This window comes from Coffea eugenioides, chromosome 4, assembly GCF_003713205.1.
Source record: "Coffea eugenioides isolate CCC68of chromosome 4, Ceug_1.0, whole genome shotgun sequence".
NCBI lineage: Eukaryota > Viridiplantae > Streptophyta > Magnoliopsida > Gentianales > Rubiaceae > Coffea > Coffea eugenioides.
In genome coordinates this window covers 41,341,875-41,362,916 of record NC_040038.1, presented here as the reverse complement: position 1 = coordinate 41,362,916, position 21,042 = coordinate 41,341,875, and the positions used below count along the sequence as shown (strand labels likewise).

At 34.7% G+C, this 21,042-nt stretch overlaps 2 protein-coding genes across 2 annotated transcripts; both read left to right on the top strand.

Annotated features, from left to right (window-relative positions):
* Positions 1-449: 449 nt before the first annotated feature.
* On the top strand, positions 450-4,425 carry LOC113767763. Its single transcript, XM_027311947.1, has 3 exons — positions 450-1,042; positions 2,171-2,330; positions 3,584-4,425. Exons 1-3 carry the CDS (start codon positions 541-543, stop codon positions 4,041-4,043), a joined length of 1,122 nt encoding a protein of 373 aa, XP_027167748.1. The 5' UTR covers positions 450-540; the 3' UTR covers positions 4,044-4,425.
* Positions 4,426-5,799: 1,374 nt separating this feature from the next.
* On the top strand, positions 5,800-7,554 carry LOC113769457 (pentatricopeptide repeat-containing protein At1g74630). The gene has a single exon (XM_027313903.1). The coding sequence runs from the start codon at positions 5,800-5,802 to the stop codon at positions 7,354-7,356; it is 1,557 nt and encodes a 518-aa protein (XP_027169704.1). The 3' UTR covers positions 7,357-7,554.
* Positions 7,555-21,042: the final 13,488 nt, after the last annotated feature.

Sequence of the window (21,042 nt, the reverse complement as noted above, 5' to 3'; positions counted from 1 at the left end):
GGTAAAATGTAAAATGGTTATACCTTAAGAGGATTTACTGTAATTAACTCTTAGATGTATCAATTTGTTTTTGACATTTTTGTTATGTAGTATTAGAGTCGAATAACGGTTTAGGGGATAAACTAGGAAAAAAAAACTTTAAAGGGTAAAGTGCAAAATTGGTTAAATTCTAGGGGGAGGTTTTGTGATTAACCCTTTAAAATAAAACATATATCATTATTTCTGCAAATATATCGTGACACGTAGTTAATAGCAAAGGTCCAGACAAGTTAAATAATACTTTTAAAAAAAAAACCAATTGGAAAACGAAAGGGCAAAAATGATCCAATAAATAAATGAAAACCGAAAAGGCAATAATTTCTTTTCTTTTTTCATTTTTTCCGTGAGAACAAAAGCCAAAATATAAATGGCTCTTTGACGATCAGTAAATAAATAAATAAATTTAAATTCCCAAGTTCCACCTTCGTCCAACCCCACCAAAGTTCCATCTTCCTCAAAAACAGGCAGAAAAATCTGAAATTTCCTCTGCTGCAAGAAAAAATGGCAATGAGAGCAATTCTTGTTCAGCAATCATCAGCCATCACTGTATCCTTCAACAAGACCAAAGCTCCATCTTTTCCTCATAAACCTATTATAGTCATCAAGGCTTCTTCGACTTCTCTAGACTATCCTCCTTCTTCCTCAGCCTCCCCAAAACTATCCACATCAACCAGCAGCTGGCAGTGGAAATTCAGGGACAATTCAGTGAATATCCACTTTGAGGAGCATAAGAGAAATGAGAGCAAAAATCAGCAGCAGCCCACCAAGGAAATTCTGATGATTCCCACTATATCTGATGTTAGTACAGTGGAGGAATGGAGAGAAGTGGCAAAAGACATTGTTGGACGGGATGGGACAGTTAATTACAGAGCTACTATCGTGGATTGGCCTGGTCTGGGATATTCTGATAGGCCTAAGCTTGATTATAATGCTGATGTTATGGAGAAGTTCTTTGTTGACTTAGTCAACTCGCCTGATGGCCCTCTTAGCAGCAGCAATTCAGGTTGGTAAGAGGGAAAAAATGATTGATTTATTGGTTTTTGTTGTTTAGATTTAATGAGCTTTGTGAAGTTCTTGAATTTGGATTAGTTCAAATAGGATTGCATTTGTATGTATGATTTCTGAAGCTTGGTTTTTCTGGGATCTTATTATTTTGCTGATATTTGGGACAAATTGGATCTATTTATTGGGTATAATATTTCTGATTTTACAATTAGGCTACTGATTATGAGCCTCGTCAAAGCTTGTTTGCATATATTAGGAGTAAAAGCTTATGCTAGATGGTGTTGGTAAAGATATGATTTTTGTCTCTGTGTGATTGATGAGTATGTTGATTTTGAAAGTTTTAGTAGTGTGAAGCTTTTAGAGTTTAGGTGAATATTATTTTGTTTTGATTTTTCTTTCTGAGTAATTCTGGTGTCATGAATGTAGCATATGTTCATGCTCTATAATGCTGTTAAGTTTTGCTTATGTTAATAGAAGTTTCAGGAGATTCATGTTAATGGCATATGTAATGCTATTAAGGTTTGCTTATGTTAGTAGAACTTTCGAGGGAGTCATGTTATTGGCATAGTTATCAATAGTTTTGGACTTCCAAATGTGGGTTTTCTCTAACTAGACTAGAGAAAATACCAACATTATTTTCTTTTTGACATTGTAAACCTGACATTTTTTGTTGAATACATATACAGATCTTAGTTGTATGTCATTCTGGTTGATTGTTATCAATGTTGGCACATTTTTCTGAGCGAGTATATTCTTAACTAATTCTCGTGATAAAAAAACAGGGTCTTTTGCAACTCTATTTATTGGGTGACTTCTATCTCTAGTTGTCAATTATCCTCTTGCAACTCTTTCATCTCTTTTATGCTCTTTTTTCTGAGCGAGTATATGCTTAACTAATTCTCGTGGAAAAAAACAGGGTTTTTTGCAACTCTATTTATTGGGTGACTTCTATCTCTACTTGTCTTTTATCCTCTTATTTTTCATGTTCTCATTCAGCCTATTTATATTTTTCTATCATGATGCATCCATTCTAGTCTTTCGTATGAGTACTTCTTTGAAATGTTACTCAGCACTCCTCAAATTAAGTAGTATGCCTTGCTAATACTAGCTATGACATATAAAGCAGATCAAGATTTGGTGGTTTTCGGTGGAGGACATGCTGCTACAATTGCAGTTCGTGCCACAACAAAGGGTTTGGTGAAGCCAACCGCCATTGCTGCAGTTACACCTACCTGGGCTGGTCCGCTTCCTATTGTTTTTGGGAGAGACTCTAATATGGAAACAAGGTATAATTATCTCACGCACACTCATGGTTTTATTGTTTTGGATTCTCTCTCATGTTATCTCTTATAGGTGTTATGCCACCTTGGTTATGTATATTTTTTCTTTTTAGGATTGCCGTACACCAGTTATCACACCCTCATAACATTGATTTATGTTTTAGATTAAGTACCATTCATTCTCGCAGTACTTCTTAATGTGCTGAATATCTTGTCCATCCTGGAACTCTTAATTTATGGATGTACATTTATAAGTCAAAACTCTGTTAACAATTCTTCCTTTCTGTGATTGCGCAATGCAGCTTTCCTAGCCATAATTTGGGAATGCTAAATTGATAATTCATTTTAGACTCTCTAGTCCCTGCATCTTAATCTGTTCATATCTTGAAAAAAATTTCATTCAATACAACGGACCATTTAAACTTCGGAAATTTATCCTGGTGTTTTGTCCTGGATTATACATGTGAGTTTTTGCCACGAAGTATGAAACCGGATGAGTTAATTCACTTTTGGAGAGGTGACAACGATCAACAGCCCAAAAGAATGCAAACAAGGTTGGAATTTCGTTATGGGGTTAATTTCAAGCCTTTTCCCACTTAAAAGATTAAGAGGCAAGTTTGATATATTTATGTCTTGACCTATGCCAAAAAGAATTAGAAGCCGCCAAGCTAATCACATCTGCAGTTCACTTAACACTTTTTGATGAAATATGAAGATAAAACAAGTTGGACAGTTGACTAGCCAAACATCACTACCTCACATGGAATAGGGCAGGGTTTTTCAATAATTGTAAGATTTCTTACTTTGGTTAGATTTGACATCCAGTTAATTGTATTTTCTTTTTTCTCATTGCTGTAAAATTTTCTTTGCCCGCCCCCTCTCCCCTTCTGAAATAAAGGACAACCTTGATCCTGAGCTTACAAGCAATCATGAGATTCATAGCCAGATTTTTTCATGCGCTAGGCATTCTTTGATAACTTCTTGAGTTCTTAATATTTTAGTTTTTCTTTTTCACCTTTTAAGAACCCATACTATTGTTGCATTGCCCTGAAAAGAAACAAAGAGAAAATATGTTAACAGCTATGTGTACATGCACCCAGGGCAGATTATACTGGCATTTAAAAATTTACACTATATTCTTGATCCCACTGTTTTGTGAATATGTGCCAGGAAGTAGTATGTAAAGCTGATAGGGGAAACATTGTTTGTTTCAACTATTTACTCGGCCAAGCTGGATACTGACCTCCCTTGTCTTCCAGATATGGTTTCCTTAGAGGAACGCTAAGAGCCCCCGCTGTTGGTTGGATGATGTACAATGTGCTTGTCAGCAATGAAAAAGCAATAGAGTCGCAATATAAATCCCATGTTTATGCAAACCCTGAGAATGTGACACCTAATATTGTTGAGAGTAGATATGCACTTACAAAGAGGAATGGTGCTCGGTATGTCCCTGCTGCTTTCTTGACTGGTTTACTTGACCCGGTAAAGTCCCGTGAAGAGTTTATTGAACTCTTTGCGAAACTGGAAGGAGAAGTTCCTGTTCTAGTAGTGTCAACTACTGGCTCTCCCAAGAGGTCAAAAGCAGAGATCGAAGCACTCAGGAATGCCAAAGGCGTGACCAAGTTTGTTGAGTTGCCAGGTGCCCTCCTTCCACAAGAAGAGTATCCCAGCCTGGTTGCTGAAGATCTCTACAGATTTTTGCAGGAGATTTTCAACTGAAGGCTTAAAAGTGATATACAGAACCTTTTCTAGTCATCACAGCTGAAATATCTGCTTCACTACTAAATAAGAAATTCATGAACAATCTTGTTTCTAGACATGAGGTGTCACTGGTTTTATATTGGTAAAGAATGTAGAATAGCATACTTCCTCTTTCTGTTGTCTATCCTATGTTAGTAAAACTGGCTGCTTCGGTTCTTAGAATATGTCACCATATTAAATTTTGTGTGTGTTTGTGTGTGTGTGTTAGCAGTTAGATTCGAGATTGTACTCTGCAATGCAACTCAATGTGCTTTTGAAGCAGGCAGCTGATATACAAATTGCATTTGCAATACCACTTCAAATAATGGCGGCCCATGGTTATTTTCGTTTTGATTGGCAAGTCAGCAGCTCATTTGCATCTGTTGATTATTGAAGCAGGTCTTAGTTAAGTTTGTTGTCAAAAGCTTACATGAAAGTTCTTCTAAAACTGAAGAAAATGAAATTTTATGTAATGAAAAGCAGAACTAGTTATAGGAGACAAGGTTTTATGCGTTCAGCAACTTGTTCTGAGACATGTATGCTTAGCAAGTGAGCATCCAAATTTTATATGAAGTAAAACAGAACTAGTTATAGGAGACTCTTTTATGAGTTCAGCAACTTGTTCTAAGACATGTATGCTTTGCAAGTAAGCATCCATAGCCTTGTACTACCTCCGCTGGCCCTCCAAGCTACAACAATAGCCTTGTACTACATCCGCTAGCCTTCCCATGCTATAACGTTTTTTTTTTTGCTTTCCTGACATCCTATGCTATTACTAGGAGGGACCTTTTTTTTTTTTTTTACATCGTATGCAATTACAAGGAGGGGTCTTGGGGAAGGGGATGGTGGGTGGGGGAAATGTCTGCCGCTATTCCTGTAGTGTACTTGCTCGCTACTATTGCTCCTTGACGGAATTGATGTTGATGTTGGCAAGGTTCGAACCCTAGTCAACTCCAGCAAGAAAGTTAAGTTCCCCTGGTGGCCAATGGATCAAAAATCCAATAGATTCCTTTTACTTTGAAATCTAAGTATTTCACAAGAGTCTAAAACTGAAATAAAAATGTTATATGTATTCTTTTTTCTACAATTCATTGACTACTAACCCCTTTTTTTTTCTTAGCAGAGCAGGGATGGAATTTAGGAAAAAGAGAAGAGGTAGGGATAGGGGATTTGAACCCACGACCTCTAAATCTTAGCCACTATAACTAACTTAACATATAACCATAGCATTTTCTTACTATCCAAGGCTTTGATGCATTTTGCAATTGAGAAATATCTACCGGAGAACCGAACACAATTACCAAATCCAAATCTGCAATTTATTGTTTAAAGTAACTATGTTCTAAAAGCCAATGGTTCTTCTCATCCTTCGACAAAATCTTCACATTAGTAGATTAACGAGAAGATATGTTTTTCTATACTGATCATAAATCTTAAAAAGTAAATTACGCTTTTCGAGTGAATTCTTTTTTCTTTTTTTTTTGGAAATATGAATTCTGTTAGTTAATACTCATATCTCATAATGGATTACCTAATTGACATCTTAGATGAGTTTATCCCTAACAATTTCAACATAAAACTCCTGGAGCTCCAATTACGTGAACTAAAACTCTGTTGCCAGCCTAACAAACCAACAAAACCGTTGGTTTTCCCTCCAAATCCAAATGACCGTTTCTAAATACCAACTAGGAAATATGAATGACCATAAACACCAACAAACGAATTCAAGGGCGAAATGAGCAAACCCCATCGATTCTCCCTCTCATTACTAACCAACTGCAAAACTCTCAAATCCCTCAAACAAATCCACGCCCAAGTCTTGAAAAAAGGTCTCGACTCTGACCCCTTCGTGGCCGGAAAACTCCTCCTTCACTGCTCCATAAACCTCTCCGATTCCCTTGACTATGCGCACCGCCTTTTCACCTACACTCCAAACCCAGATGCTTTCATGTACAACACTCTCATTCGGGGGCTTGGTGAATCAGAAACTCCTCAAAAGTCACTGTCTATATTCACTCACATGCTCGGATATTCAAATTCCCCGCCTGATAGCTTTTCTTTTGCATTTCTGCTCAAAGGGGCAGCCAATGCTAGGTGTTTAAGAATGGGTTCTCAGCTGCATTGTCAAGCACTTGTGCGTGGGCTTGATTCTCATGCTTTTGTTGGGACTACTATTGTTAGTATGTATGCAGAATGTGGGATAGTTGACTTCTCGAGGAAGATGTTTGATGAAATGCCTGAACCAAATGTTGTTGCGTGGAATGCGATGCTCACGGCTTATTTTAGGTGTTACGATTTAAAGGGTGCTGAAGGGATATTTTATTTAATGCCTTTTAGGGACTTAACTTCGATGAATGTGATGCTTGCAGGGTATACTAAGGTTGGTGAGCTTGAGCTTGCAAAGAAGTTGTTCTTGGGGATGTTAATTAAGGATGATGTTTCGTGGAGTACAATCATTATTGGCTTAGCTCACAGTGGTTCTTATGATGAGGCATTGAGTTACTTTAGGCAGTTGCGGAGGCTTGGGTTGACACCCAATGAGGTAAGCTTGACAGGGGTTCTATCTGCCTGTGCACAATCTGGGGCATTGGCGTTTGCAATAACATTGCATGGATTTATTGAGAAATCTGGAATGGTTTGGATTCTTTCAGTGAATAATGCACTTTTGGATACTTATTCTAAGTGTGGGAGTTTGGATATGGCTTGTTTGGTTTTCAAGAGAATGCCAGGAAAGAAGAGTATTGTTTCGTGGACTTCAATGGTTACTGGGCTTGCAATGCAAGGGTATGGTGAGGGCGCGATAAAACTTTTTAATGAGATGAAGGAATCTGGTACCAAACCTGATGGGATCACTTTTATCTCTATCCTTAAAGCATGCAGTCATGCTGGGCTAATTGAACAAGGGTACAAGATTTTCTCCAAAATGACAGAAGAGTATGGAATTGATCCAACCATTGAGCATTATGGCTGTGTGGTCAACCTATATGGCCGGGCTGGTCTGCTGCAAAAAGCATATGATTTTGTGATTCAAATGCCAATTCCTCCTACAGCTATTATTTGGCGAACACTTCTTGGGGCTTGTAGCTTTTTTGGAGATGTTGTTTTGGCTGAGCGAGTTAAGGAGAGACTTGCTAAGGCAGATCCTGATAATTCGGGTGACCATGTTCTGTTGTCAAATACCTATGCTGTTGCTGGGAAGCAAAATGATGTTGTCATGACAAGAGAATCAATGGCAGAGCTGAAGATGAAGAAAATTCCTGGTTGGAGCATGATTGAAGTGGACAAATTCTAATATTGTTCTGTGCTTGATGTATAGGAGGATTTGATAAGAGGAAGCTTTCCAGAAGCTGAGAAGAAAACCTAGAGCTTACAACTGAGGAATGCAACATTCCAAATACCCTAGTCTTGCCACCTGTTTTCTTGATACACAAATAAAGTTAACCAACTCCCTGTCTCTATACACTCACTCATGCACGCACAGGGGCTCAAATTCCAGCAGCAGAATGAAGGGAAACAAAAACAGAAGAAAAGAGTATTGCTTTTTGAGCAATTATTCAGTAATCAACCTTCTCTATGGTTCAAGGGCACAACCCATTCCTTGTATGCATTACATGTAAGGCACGTTTAGCTTCTCTATGCTATCTCCAATTCTTTCTTCCTTTCCCGCCCCTAAATTATCTACATCATCAAGCAGATGGCCATGGAAATCCAAGGGTGATTCAGTAGTCATATGAATGGGAGTAAAAACACTGCGCAGCATCACTTGACTGGATATATTGATCATGCCGATATTTCTAAAATTAATACAATGGACAAGTTGAGAGCAATGGCAAAAGATATTGTTGGACAAGATAGCTAAGTGAATTGCACAGCAACGCTTTTCAATTTGGCCTGGTTTGTAGTATCCTGAGAGGTAGAAATTGGTTGATTAGTCCCTTTGGTATTTCTACATGTTTATCTGTTAAATAGATTCTCCAACATTCTTAAACTTAGTTTTATACATTCATGCAACTTTTCCTGTGCTATGCCAAAATTTGGACAATGTGAAGATTCTTGAACTTGTTTCTTTGTCAGATTTTCTGCTTTTCTGATCCTTAGGACTGCATGATATTGAATGTCCATGCTCAATTGCAAGATTTCTACTTTAACCCTGAATTACGTTTGGCCTTATTGAGGTCATTTTCTTATGGTAAGAGCAAAAACTTGTGATCTAAGGTGTTGCTAAAGTTTTTTCTTTTCTTTTTTTTCCCCCTACTGATTCTAATTGACTGAATTTCTTCTTAGGAATGATTGGTGATGAGAAGCTGATTTTAAAATTTTTCATTCATTTCAGACCATCAAGGGCAGGCTTGTTTTTTGTGTTTTTCTTTTCTTGTGTTAAGAATTTTCAAAATCAATAATATGGAATAGATTCAACAATTTTAGAATCAAAATGCATTTTTATGGTGTTATTGCTAAATATTCCTTAGATGTATCTTTGTGAATGTTTGTACTGATTCCGTCTTTATATTCTGTTTACAGAATTTTTGCAAAGTTTTGCGCAAATGGGCTAAGCATCCACATACTTTGATTCCAAAAGGTGGTGCTTACTGACTGAATTAGAAAGGATATCAGCATACTCTGTTTTTCTAATGATGGACGTGCTCATACAGACTATACCTGTACATATATACTTAGTCAAACATCACAAGTATATTCACCTATAATCTACTTATGACACAATGACCACTGTTGTGTGTGTGTTTGTTTTGCCCCCTAAGTACGTTCTTTTGTTAAGTCTTTCCTTCAAATCACAGTACTCATTCTACCAATTTATCTGTTAGGTTCTTCTATCATAATGTTTCTTGTTCTCTTATTTGCTGCACTTCCTTCAATCATATTGTTTCCTTGTTTCTGTTTGTAATAAGACATCCTGTAGCTTCTTTCCCAGTAAGTTATCGAACCATTTTCAATTTGCAGACCTTGTGGGCTAAATGTGTCTTTGAAATGTTATTGTTCATTAACAACAGCAGAAGCGTTGCCTAAACTCTTTGGCACGAAAAAGTGAAAACAGGTCACATTTGGTGGGTTGTGGAAAAATTTATGCAGCTATGGAAAAGATGGTTTGGTATAGGAAGCTAGCATTGCTGTTGCACCTACTTGGGCTGGTCCTCTTCCAATTGCATTTTGTCGAGCTTTTAGTACTCATTCAAGGAATAATCACTTCGTATTTGATACTCTTGGTCCTAAGAACTGTCTAACTTTAATCTTTGCACTCTTATAGGTCCCATCTTTGCCACCTTAATACTCTTGTTCTCTTTTTGTCCGGAGGCACCAGTTTTAGCGTCCTCATATTTTTGACACTTGCATACTCTGTCATGCAGGGATACATTTCACTGAAGTGACCAGGATTCTGACACTTTCTCCATGAAACCTTTCTCTGATACGTTAATTTGATCATTTTAAACTCATATTCAATTGGTTGTTAGGGGACTAGGATATTAGCTTATGAAATTTCAGGGGCAGCACCACTGCATCATGGTCAGTAGGAATGCACGAATACAAGAAGTTGGAGTAGGGAAGGAGCTGAGGTTGGAGCCTCATTGGGGAAATAAAGCAAAACATTCTAGATTTCAGTCTAGATCGTTTGCAAAATGCTTTAACAGTACATTGTTGCTAGTCCTTAAAGATGAAAGGGAAACATTCTTCAACAAGGAAAAGGATATGAATCACCATCTGGGGTCCTGAAGATGGTGAAGGAAAGGGGGCTGCATTTTGATTTTTTTTGGTGGGTTGCAAATGGAAATAGTCGATTTCAGATCTGGTGTTTTGCATGTTATCCATTGAATGTGGTATTTGTCAGCTGGAATATATGTTATTATTCTGTTCATCTTGTAGGCCACATTTAATTTTGGTCAAGAACTTGTTTTTTTTAGATTGGAATTTATTAGTGAAATCATCTCACTATTTTCGGAGAAAAAAGTAGAAAAGGGACATGTTTGCCAAAACAAAATTAGAGATGCTCTTACTCTTTACCCACTTGATCCAATCTATGTTTTTGGTCTTATTTGGATTCGGGATATGATAGAAAAATGGCATGCATCTTTCTAGGAAGCCCGATACTCAGACCAAATGGCCCAACACAGACCTGAAAGTTTGAGCAGAGCCCACAGGAAAAATGCTGAAAAAGACATGGATTTTTTCCCTTTTTATTTTTGAGCCAATCTATGATGCTGTAAATTGAGATAGATTTATTTTTCTTGTTAGAGTTTATGTTCGGTGCTTTACCCCTAGGCAAGCTATCACTAGAATCATGAACAAATAAAGCTGTTCACCAAATGAAGGTTTGAATTAATTATACTCCTACATCATAATTGATTCACAATGTGAAAATCCTAACGAAATAAATTTTTATCTTTCCCAATGAGATGAAATTATAACGAAATGCATTTGAGAGTTGAAAAACCTTGCTAGAATGGGTGAAAAGTGGGGAAATGGAGATAATGACTCTGACAAAAGGCTCACAAATTTTGAAGAATTTCTTCATTGATGAGTTGTGTTCTTTTCTTCTTAAGTTTTTTCTTTTTTTTTAGTTTTTTTGAAACTTGTGATAGATTATTCTTATTCTTTTTCTCATTCATACATTTGATAACCTAATTCAGCACTTAAACTTAATGAATCCAGATATTAACGTGTTCAGATACTTCCGATAACAAAAAATAGGATATTTTAATTAATTATGTGACACTGAATTTATTAGGCAAAATTTGCTTTAAAAAATAAGTGATAAACTATTTACTTATCACTTAGCATGATATACACTTACATATTCATACTTCAGATTTCTTGTTAGTTCTTAACAATTCAGTAATTTAATAGATTTATACTTCAGATTTCATATTTTATTAGTTTTATCGAAAGCACCCTAATTAATTTGGGCAGGAGGAGTACCTGTAAAAAAAAAAAAAAAAAAAACTGATCTGACAAAATCCATGATGTGGGCTTTTGTTATGGTTCCCTGTATGAACCCATGTCTAGGGCCTTCAGATTTTTGTGAAGAAAATCTCATCCTTGTCGCCAAGTTATATACGTAAAATCGATAACGTAGAACTGACTTCTTCTTACTTGTGTTCATTTGATCAATCGGAATCCAAGACCTCGTAGTTATCTAAATTTAAAGATTGAAGACCACCGAATGAAAAATGACATAAAATCCATTTCATGTGGACTTGTTCTTCTTACCACCTCATATGAGGCAATGCTTTTTCACAAAGTCAAGAATGATAATGTCGAATTTAAGAGCACCTTTTTCTTGCTGAAAATTTTTGACTTAAAAAACATCATGACATAGACAATTATGGATATATATAAACAAGAAACTTTTTTGGTTGTATCATCAATTCAGCAGGCCTTGTTATTTTCTACCTCTATCTTTGTCATTGTGAAAGCTAATGCATTGTAAAGAAATAACTTTGTAAGATTGCCAAAATGCCAAGTGGCTTTTGTGTCTATTTTGAATGGTTAAGGTCAGTGTCTAGCATGAGTTCCTTTGCTATGAAATTCACGCAAATTTCGTGTTCTCTCATTTTCTTCTATGCAAAGTAGAATTGTATCTTTCCCTATTGCCTTCTTTTTGGGGTACATCTGGTTGAAATTGAGGTTGGAAGTCAAGAACTCATAACTTTGGAGACGACTCTAGTGCCGCTGAGTTAAAGCTGATTGGGATTAAGAAGCTATTTAGTGATCTTGGGGCTGCTCTAATCTATTTTATTCACTATTTTTTTTTATTAAAAAGTCAATTTCATTAACAAATTGTTGGAAATCATTCGGTACGATTTGATTTACATCGCTGCTTCAATGATGACAGGTTAAACATGCACTAGAAATAACAAATCAGATCTGTAATTTTACAGATACAATATATCTAAAAAAAATAATAGATTTATTTTATTCGCTATTGATTCCATTATTTTATGAGTAATTTTCCTTCAGCAAGTACCTAAAACAAATGGTGGTTCGTCTCCCTACTCTCCCTCCTTAATATAAGTGGGGGGTCGTGGAGAAGAACTAGCTTTTGATAAAAAAAAAAAATATATATGATTTTCAAAATTGGTAGTTTAACTTTTGTGACACAAACAACAGTACGGAAGAGACTCCAAAATTCCTTATGCTTTTTGTTTTGCCTGACATTCCACTTTTCATCTATAGTTCTCAAACCCAAAAAGAAAAGCAAATATCAATGGATCTTATCAAAACTTAAGGTTTGAAAAAAAATTCCTTCTACAATAAAGACACACACACACAGATATATATGTAACTTATATTGATTACGGGTGTAAACAGGTCTAATTAAACCGATCACCCAAGTGTTCAATCTTGTTTGATTATTTTAGCGGGATTGAACTTTTATTCAAACTGAACCTTTTATTTGCTGAATAGAGTTTAAGTGAATTTTTTTATCGGATTTAAATGTTATCGAACATAAAATGTTGTTCAAACGTCGTTTAACTAGTTGACGAACCAAATTCGAACGAACTCTTATCAAGTCAAATCTGATTCAAGTATTGAGTAGTTTGGTTCATTTTTCAACTCTAATATGTCAATATATAGTTTAGATTGACATTAACAACTCTATCAGTGTTGTGCAAATGCTATCTTGATTGTTGTAGAATGTAGAGAATTAAGCTATGGTAAATCTTATGTAGTATAGGAGATAAATCTTATTCTCATCTGAAACCAATTCAAATAACACCTGTCCCCATGTCACAAATATGCCGGTGTTTGCATCTGTCTTGTCAAAATTCCACCATCAATATGAGTTTTTCTTTTCTTTTTTAATCAGAAAAAAAAAACCAATTTAATCATTTGGAGAAGGGTTTGAGTTGGTCAATTGGCATTGGTTCTACTTCTAGAACACTTCACTCAGTCCTGAAAAAAGGAACTCACTGGACGCCACTGAGCTGTGCCTGCTGGATGATGCAAATGCATTCTATTTTCTATCCAAAGGCAATGAATTGACGGTACCTCATGTCACACTCAATGAAGCCTCACAAGGTTTGACTTTGTAAGCCCCGCGACAACATATATATACAAATAATATGAAAAATATATATACACACAAACGCGCGCACACATATACATATACATACATATGTATATGTATATATATATATATTTGTGTGGACATAATTAATTAATTAATTTTATATACAATATTGCTGTATATACTACCATTGTTATATATATAATTTGAATTTGAAATTCAAATTTTGTTCATATATCATACGTCTAACTATAGTAACATATACATTGACGATATATATATAAGATTAACACACACATGCATATGTGTGTGTATAACTAAATTTTATCAGGGAAAATGACCTGTTTCATCCCTCACATTTCACAAAAATATTCTTTTCGTCCCTCACTTTTAAAATGAAGCAATTTCATCCCTGACATTTAAAAATTAAAGCTATTACATCCCTGAACCTAATTTTCAATTTGAATCAAACCATCCAATAATCCAGTAATAAATTTCGGAGATAGAATTGATAGGTCACTCGGTCAATTTCATCATATTCACATGACATTTATCAAACCAAAAAAATAAACATTATAACATAAAGGCCATTATTTGTCTTGGAATAGTCGGATTTTTCTTTTGGGTAAATCTTTTCATGCATCGTTAGTATATTCGCTTGCAAGTCTAGATGTGTATCATAAATACAAAATTTGGTGTTTAAATTTAAATTGAAATGATATGGTAAGTACATAAAACCATCAGTGTATACAATGATAATGTAGGAATTCAAGTTGAGTTATATTCAAGTTGAGTTAACCAAGTGATCTACCAATTATACCTTCAAAATTTGTAATCGGGTTGATAGGTGGTTTGATTTAGATTGAAAATTGGATTCAAGGATGTAATAGTTTTAATTTTTAAATGTCAGGGACGAAATTGCTTCATTTTAAAAGTAAGGGACGAAAAGAATATTTTTGTGAAATGTGAGGGATGAAATAGGTCATTTTCCCATTTTATCACAATTGAATATACAATACATATGTAAAATTTGAATGTCATATATCTAATTTAATGACGAAAGTGTATGCATTATCATCACTATATTGAAAATTAATCATATATATATAGCACCAGAGATTAATAACAATCTAGTGCTACTACTACCATGTTGCAAAGTCAACACCACAGACTTCAATATTTACACCGCATTGAATCCTGTGTCGGACTGTGGGACCTACAAAAAATTGATACGTGTCAGTTGTTCACGTGGTTTAAACGTGATCCTACCGTGGTTGGACTGTTTCCAAAGAATGATTCTATTCCATAACTTACTGTTCACTCCTTTCACAATCAAAATAGTTTGGTATTTTCTTTTTTTAAAAAATAGTTTGGTATTATGAGGAATTTAAAATCTTTTTTCAGTCGTAGGTCGAGTGTTAAAATAAAATACTCAAATTAAAAATCTAAATGTGATTTTGATGAGTTTTTTCCTCTGATTCCTTATACAATCTTGTCGGATTTGAATAGCAAGTGTTGCTATTTATTAAAAAAAAAGATAATTAATACAATCAAATTGCCCTTGTTTTCCTGAAAAAGAAACAATCAAACATTTTTCAACTATCTTTTTCTTTCTTAATTACATTTATTTGGAAAATAGCATAGAAGTATTTTTTTTCCAAATATATATAAAACACGTCATACAATAAAGTCACAAGACGAGCAGCTCGTTTAAACAAATTGATTAGAGCCATAGGTTGAGAGATCAAATCGACTTGTATTTGATTCAAAAAAGTACTCGTGCTTAATTTTTTCTTTTGATTTAGAGATGATTCAGTTCTTTCTAGATTTCCTTTTAACTCCTTCAATATATCACTCCCCCCCCCTCCCCCGGCAACGTTAATTGGCTTGCATTTAAGTCCGAAGTTGCTCTCATGTACTCTTTTTGACCTAGAGGTAATTTAATTCCCTCTAGAGAGCCACCGTTTCAAATCCCATCCCTTTCTTACAACATAAAAATGAAAGCTAGGTGTAGTTTAGCAATTATCGCTTTGATTAAAAAAAAAAGAAAAAGGATAAGAAATCACAAAACATGCAAAGAAATTGAAATTCGCGTCCAATAGCAAAATTATCGAAACTTTTCCTCTTTCATTTTTTTTTTTGGATGCATACATCATGATTCGCCCAAGCCTAAAGATTTTAATAGGAATGGGCGTCAAAGTCGCGCTTAAAGCATGTCAATCATGACATCTGGACAGATTTTTCAAAAAAAAAAAGGACATCTGGACAGTGTCAGCACAGTATGAAGAAAGCCCACTTTAAATTCTCATTCGCCATAGGAGTTGACACCTGGGGCCTCGTGGGCCAGAGCCCATATGAGATCAAATAAACAAAACCTTTTCACTTGGTGGGCTCCAATTGTAGCTGACAAAGCCCAATCAATGTGATGGTTGGTACGGCCGCGGCGCGGCTCTATTAATGCGGATTCATACGTGGATCATTTCCAGCCGAACACGTGTCTCCCTTACCACTGATATGATGCCATGTGGACAAATGGCCCCACATTTGACACTTGTGAGTAGAAGGTTTTGCTGCATAATTCTATGCTCTATCCCTTTCTCATTTATGAGTTTTTTTTTTTTTTTTTGGCTTTGGCATTGAAACATATTAAAAGTCTAACATGCATGGAAGGCTCAACAATTTAAGGCTCTTTCAAATGAAACTAGGAAAGAAAGGGACAAAAATATATATAAAAAGACAACTCAAGCCCATTTGTTTAGTTCTACTCACAGTGGGGACAATGTTTTTGTCCATCACTTGACATATGCTTTTTGTGTGGATGCAAAATAAAATGTATTAATGCTAAATGAATTTGTGTTTGTGACAAAGTAACAACAATCAAAAAGAAAAAGAGTGAAGGCTATCATTTTACATTTTTGGATAGAAGGCTATTTGGGAATTCTTTTATTATTCACTGTAACAGCTTCTTGAGCTTCTTAAGATGTGATATGAATGAGATAAAAAAAAAGTAATTAAAAAACATGTTTAAGAATAATACAATTAATTTGAGATTGCTATTCAATCTAAACACACATACAGTGAGAAAAGAGTTAAACATGAACCACCAATTGCTCTAAAATGTCCAATTGTCAGAGGGTTAGAAACATTATCCTCTCATGATAGCAGCATGAACAGTTGACACTTCTAGCAATTATATTCTCTAAAGTCTTAAATAGTTGGTAGTTCTAGCAACAAAGAAGAACTGCAAAGAAAATGTTATTCTCTCAAGTCTTATAACATTCTTTAATGTGGATGCAAAATAAAAATGCACAATTGCTAAATGATATTTTTGTACATGATAAAATATCAACCGTCAATTACTTTGAAACATCGATCAAATTATTAGAGGCTCAAGAGCTTGATCATCACATAATGATGGCAGTGTAAACAGTTGATAGTTTTAGCATTGATATTGGCCGCCCTATTCATTCCAGCCGACCGGGGATGACAACAAGAAATTAAATGATGAATGAATATATGAAGAAGAAGAAAAACACAGTAGAAAAGGATTGAAAAGCTTGTAAGATATTAAGCCTGGTTTAGTCAAGGGGATTGGATAATAAAAGTAAACTGGCTCAGTAGACATTTCTTGTTCTATCGACATCTCAATTTGCTCCATGGTTTTACTTTGTAGTACTAAATTAGCCACGTTGTTTCCCTTATATTCATACTAGAGATTCATATGTAATTGTTTATAAGCCAGGAATTTCTTCATGAATTTGTTTAGAAAAGTAAATTAGCAAGCCAATTAGGCTTGAGTAATTTTTATAGAAATAGTAAACTAGTAAACTCTTATTATCATAGTAATGACAGTCAAAATCTTTTTTGCGCAAATGATGATCAAACACGATAGTTGTTGGCCAGAAATTTTAAGTAAGAGAAGTGAATATGTTACGAGCAAGAGCCAATCCCCCCTTTTTTTTTTTTGTGAAATGCATTATATAGTGTTGTATGACATAGACGGTGCTATCACCTCATATCACCTCTTTGAAAAGAGCACTTGTATATTGTGTAGGGGGATCAAATTAATTAGTGAATTTTAGTTTTTGGTTTTTCTCTATTTATCTGACTTTATATTTGTTTTTAGATTAAGTAACACTGGAAATATATGAATTAATTTTCTATACATTGTCAGCGTAAGAAAATCTTGTAGTATTTGATAAAATTTAATAGCTACATGTGTGTAGAGAAAGTTAACAAAATGGGGAAAAAAAGAGGTTTTTGCTTAACATATTTGATTATGTTTGACACTACACTTTTTTCCGTGCCTTTTGATTGATTTGTGCACCTACTATACAAGTTTGTATATTTAAATGAAGGGCCTGCAAAATGGAACTCTTTACCACATACATTTCATTTGACTAAAAGATGCAAAAGAAAAAGAAGGGCCTGCAAAATGAAAACTCTTTACCACGTACATTTCATTTGACAAAAGAAGAAAAAAAAAGATGCAAAAGAAGTTTAATTGTGGTGTTTTTTTTTTCTTGAATTAATCTTTCCTACACCGAAAGTGTATATACTGTCAGCGTGGATAAATGATAATTATGCAAAATTTTCATTAAAAATTCAACTTTTGTATATATATCATGTATCCAAAAATAATAATGTACACTATATATAAGATTTACTCTCTCTTTTTTTAGGGCAAATGCAAACTTTCATCAATAGAAATCATGAAGCTTGACTAGTTGTTTGTGGCCTTATTTGTATATTGGGATGGAGAAATATTTGAGATGTTAACTTAGACAGGCAAGCCACTACAACAGAATCGATAATTAGCTGCGAAATCTTTACCAAGCAAAAGTCGTACCCAATAAACATGCATTGACATGGAAACCAGAATTTCATAACCACGTCAATCTTTCAATATGATACTACCATTTAGTCGTCAATAGATTTCCTCAACAGGTGGCCCTCCAATGTGTCTCAAATAATTGGCCAGGTTACACAACTTTTTAGCTACGACATGGATATTATGGTGGACGTATAACATCAAACAAAGCCTAGGAAAACTTTTTTGGCAAAAAATTCACAACGATGTGACTACGAAAAAGCACTTTTTTTAGGCAATTTTTCGTGGAAAAAGCGACGAAAATAATTTTTGGCAATGACAGCATACTTTTGGCTGGAAAAAGTAGTTGTAGGTCATATCTTCAGGCTTTTGTCTAACATCCCTTGTCATAGGACTTATGTACTTATTTTTCCCTATGATATCCCTGTTTGTCACTTGAATTTTTTGTCAAGTTTGTCTGTTACAAGTTTTTTAAAAACTTTAATTATAGTAACCACAAAAAATTTCTCAAATTTTTTGAATTATACACTTCTAAATATTCAAAAATTTGCACATTTCAAAATTTTTTTAAAAAACTTCTACAGTAAGTTACAGTAAAATTTTAAATAAACACCCAAAAAACTCACTTGCCAAATGGGGCCGATATCATTTTAAAGGAAAGTGTCAGCCTTATTTATTTTTCTAAACTTTTAAGGATTTTCGATCATCCTCAGTGTCAATGAAGGCATATACTATCAACCTTAACCTTCTTAACATACTTGTAATATTTATTTCAAAAAGATTAAAATAGAATGTACTTGGTGATGATATTTTTTCATAATGAAATGTTAAAGATTTTGGGTTTTTGGCTACAATTCTTATTGTAATCTGATGCGAAACTTGTTGTAGTGAGAAGAAATAAATTTGTACAAACTATGTCTTCGCTCAATGGAATCCAAAAGATGTGTTGTCTAATGATACATAATTTGAACAAAATATATGGTAGCGTATATATAATTTTGGGGGTATTAGTGTGAAAAGCATGTTTTAGCGAAATACAAAGCCTATTCTAATTGGTTCCAGAACAAAATAGATGGATTTTTTTTAGTGCAATCAGAGTAGGATTAAAAGATAGACTTTTGATGCATGTATTGTAAGATAAATTTCCAATACTATTACGAAGAAGCGGCTGAGGAGGAGGGTGGGTAAGGAGGGACGGTTGGGTGGGGTAACAAAGAGGAAAGATTATAAATAGGAAATCCTGTATTCAAAATCTTTCACTTAAAATTTTTTTTTTTTAAAAAAGAAGTGGCTTAGATCGGTACTCTCATGTGAAATATCAAGCATTAACCACCATAGGAGATTAATATGTTTTCTAGACCTTAGGGATGCTAAACTTGCATCGAACATGCAGGGTGATATCCTTAAAAAAAAAAAAACATGCAGGGTGATAAGAAAAGCAAGCGATGAAAAAAAATTGATGTTAAGTCATTGTAAAATTAATTTCTAGAGTGGATGATAAAGCAAGTACGACAAACTTCACAGGAAGTATGATCATTATTCACTAGAGTGATAGAGTAGCACTTGATTATATGTATACTTTAAATTGCAATATTTTCCATTTTATCGACATCTCATTTCACGTAACTTGTAAAAATTAACTTAAATCTGGACGAAAGTTTACAACTGGATAAAAAAAAATACTATGTCTCTTCTTGCAGCTGAATCTATCTTCTTCTTCTTCTTTTTTTTTATTTTATTAGCTGGTTTCTTTGGTGTTCAGCGTTAGGGCTACTAATTCACTCAAAATATGTGGAAATTTAATTAGTAGGCCAGAAGAGCCTAATCTTTCATTTAGATATACAAATTTCTAGGTTGGTTATTGTGAACTACCTAATGTTCCATCACCGATGATTCAATCAGAATTAAATATGTGGAAATTTAATTGGTACGCCAGAAGATCCAAATCTTTCATTTAGATATACAAATTTCTAGGTTGGTTCTTATCAACTACCTAATGTTCCATCACCGATGATTCAATCATAATTTGCTAATGATGTTTGTATGGTTTTTGTACAAACCTATTGTTGGAGAGAAACATCTCGAGACATTCCATCAAAGAGTCCAATATGTAAGTCAAAAATCCAACTTTGACCCAAAAGTTTAAACTATTAGGTATCGAGCCCTTATTTACATATTAACCGTTCTTTTTTCGTCTCTCGAACCAATGTGGGACATAGTTTTTTACTCATGAACCTAACAAATCTCTCCTTTCATGAGTAACTCTTCACATTAAACCCAAGTTTACAAGTTCTTTTTCAAACTCATTTTAATACTCAACGCAATCCCACCTTAACACTTAAGGTCATCTTTACTTTTAATCATGGACCCACTCTTTTTCAATATCCAAATTGCATTCTGAACCCCTGCCAACTGCCAACCCTTGACTCCTTGGTCTAACACCAACCGGATCCCCTGCCAAACCCATGGCGCACCTGGTCCAATACCAACCAAATTTCTTGATACTTTGGTTCACTGTCAAAAAGAGAATTTTCATTGGTCCAACTCCGAAAAGGATCCACTTATCTATGAGTAGCCCAGTCTCATAATCTAAAACTTTGATACCACTTGTTGGGAAGAAATATCTCGAGAGAGCCCATCAAAGAATCCAATATGTAAGTCAGAAACCCAATTCTGGCATAAAAGTTTAAATTATGAGGTCTCAAGTCCTTACTTATATATTAATCGCTCTTTCTTCGTCTCTCGAACTAATATAGGACATAATCTTTTACTCATGAACCTAACACCTATGATGAGAGTTTGTACGACTTCTTGCTGTCGATTCTGGATTAGGGATTGAAACTTCATAGGACACGCAATTATATTAATGAAGTTGACAAATGACAATAAGAGGAGAAGTTGTGAAAGCTTCAACTCAGATTATCACTACTCCGAATGCCACTGGCTGCATTGTCAAGTAAACATAAGATCGATTTCTCTATCATCATAATTCTTAAATAGCCTGTTTAAAATCGGTACCCAATCACATCTGGGGACCTTGACTACACGCTCATTTTGAGCCAATATCAGCTAAAACCCTCGTCAACTGTATAAACACACAGTTAATGTATAAAAAATTAATTCTT

What these genes read in the sequence shown, in the direction of transcription:
- LOC113767763 (XM_027311947.1), top strand. Translation starts at nt 541, where the DNA reads ATGGCAATGAGAGCAATTCTTGTTCAGCAATCATCAGCCATCACTGTA. An exon ending in TCTTAGCAGCAGCAATTCAG is followed by an intron (nt 1,043 to 2,170) that starts GTTGGTAAGAGG and finishes CATATAAAGCAG; the next exon opens with ATCAAGATTTGGTGGTTTTC. An exon ending in GACTCTAATATGGAAACAAG is followed by an intron (nt 2,331 to 3,583) that starts GTATAATTATCT and finishes CTTGTCTTCCAG; the next exon opens with ATATGGTTTCCTTAGAGGAA.
- LOC113769457 (XM_027313903.1), top strand. Translation starts at nt 5,800, where the DNA reads ATGAGCAAACCCCATCGATTCTCCCTCTCATTACTAACCAACTGCAAA.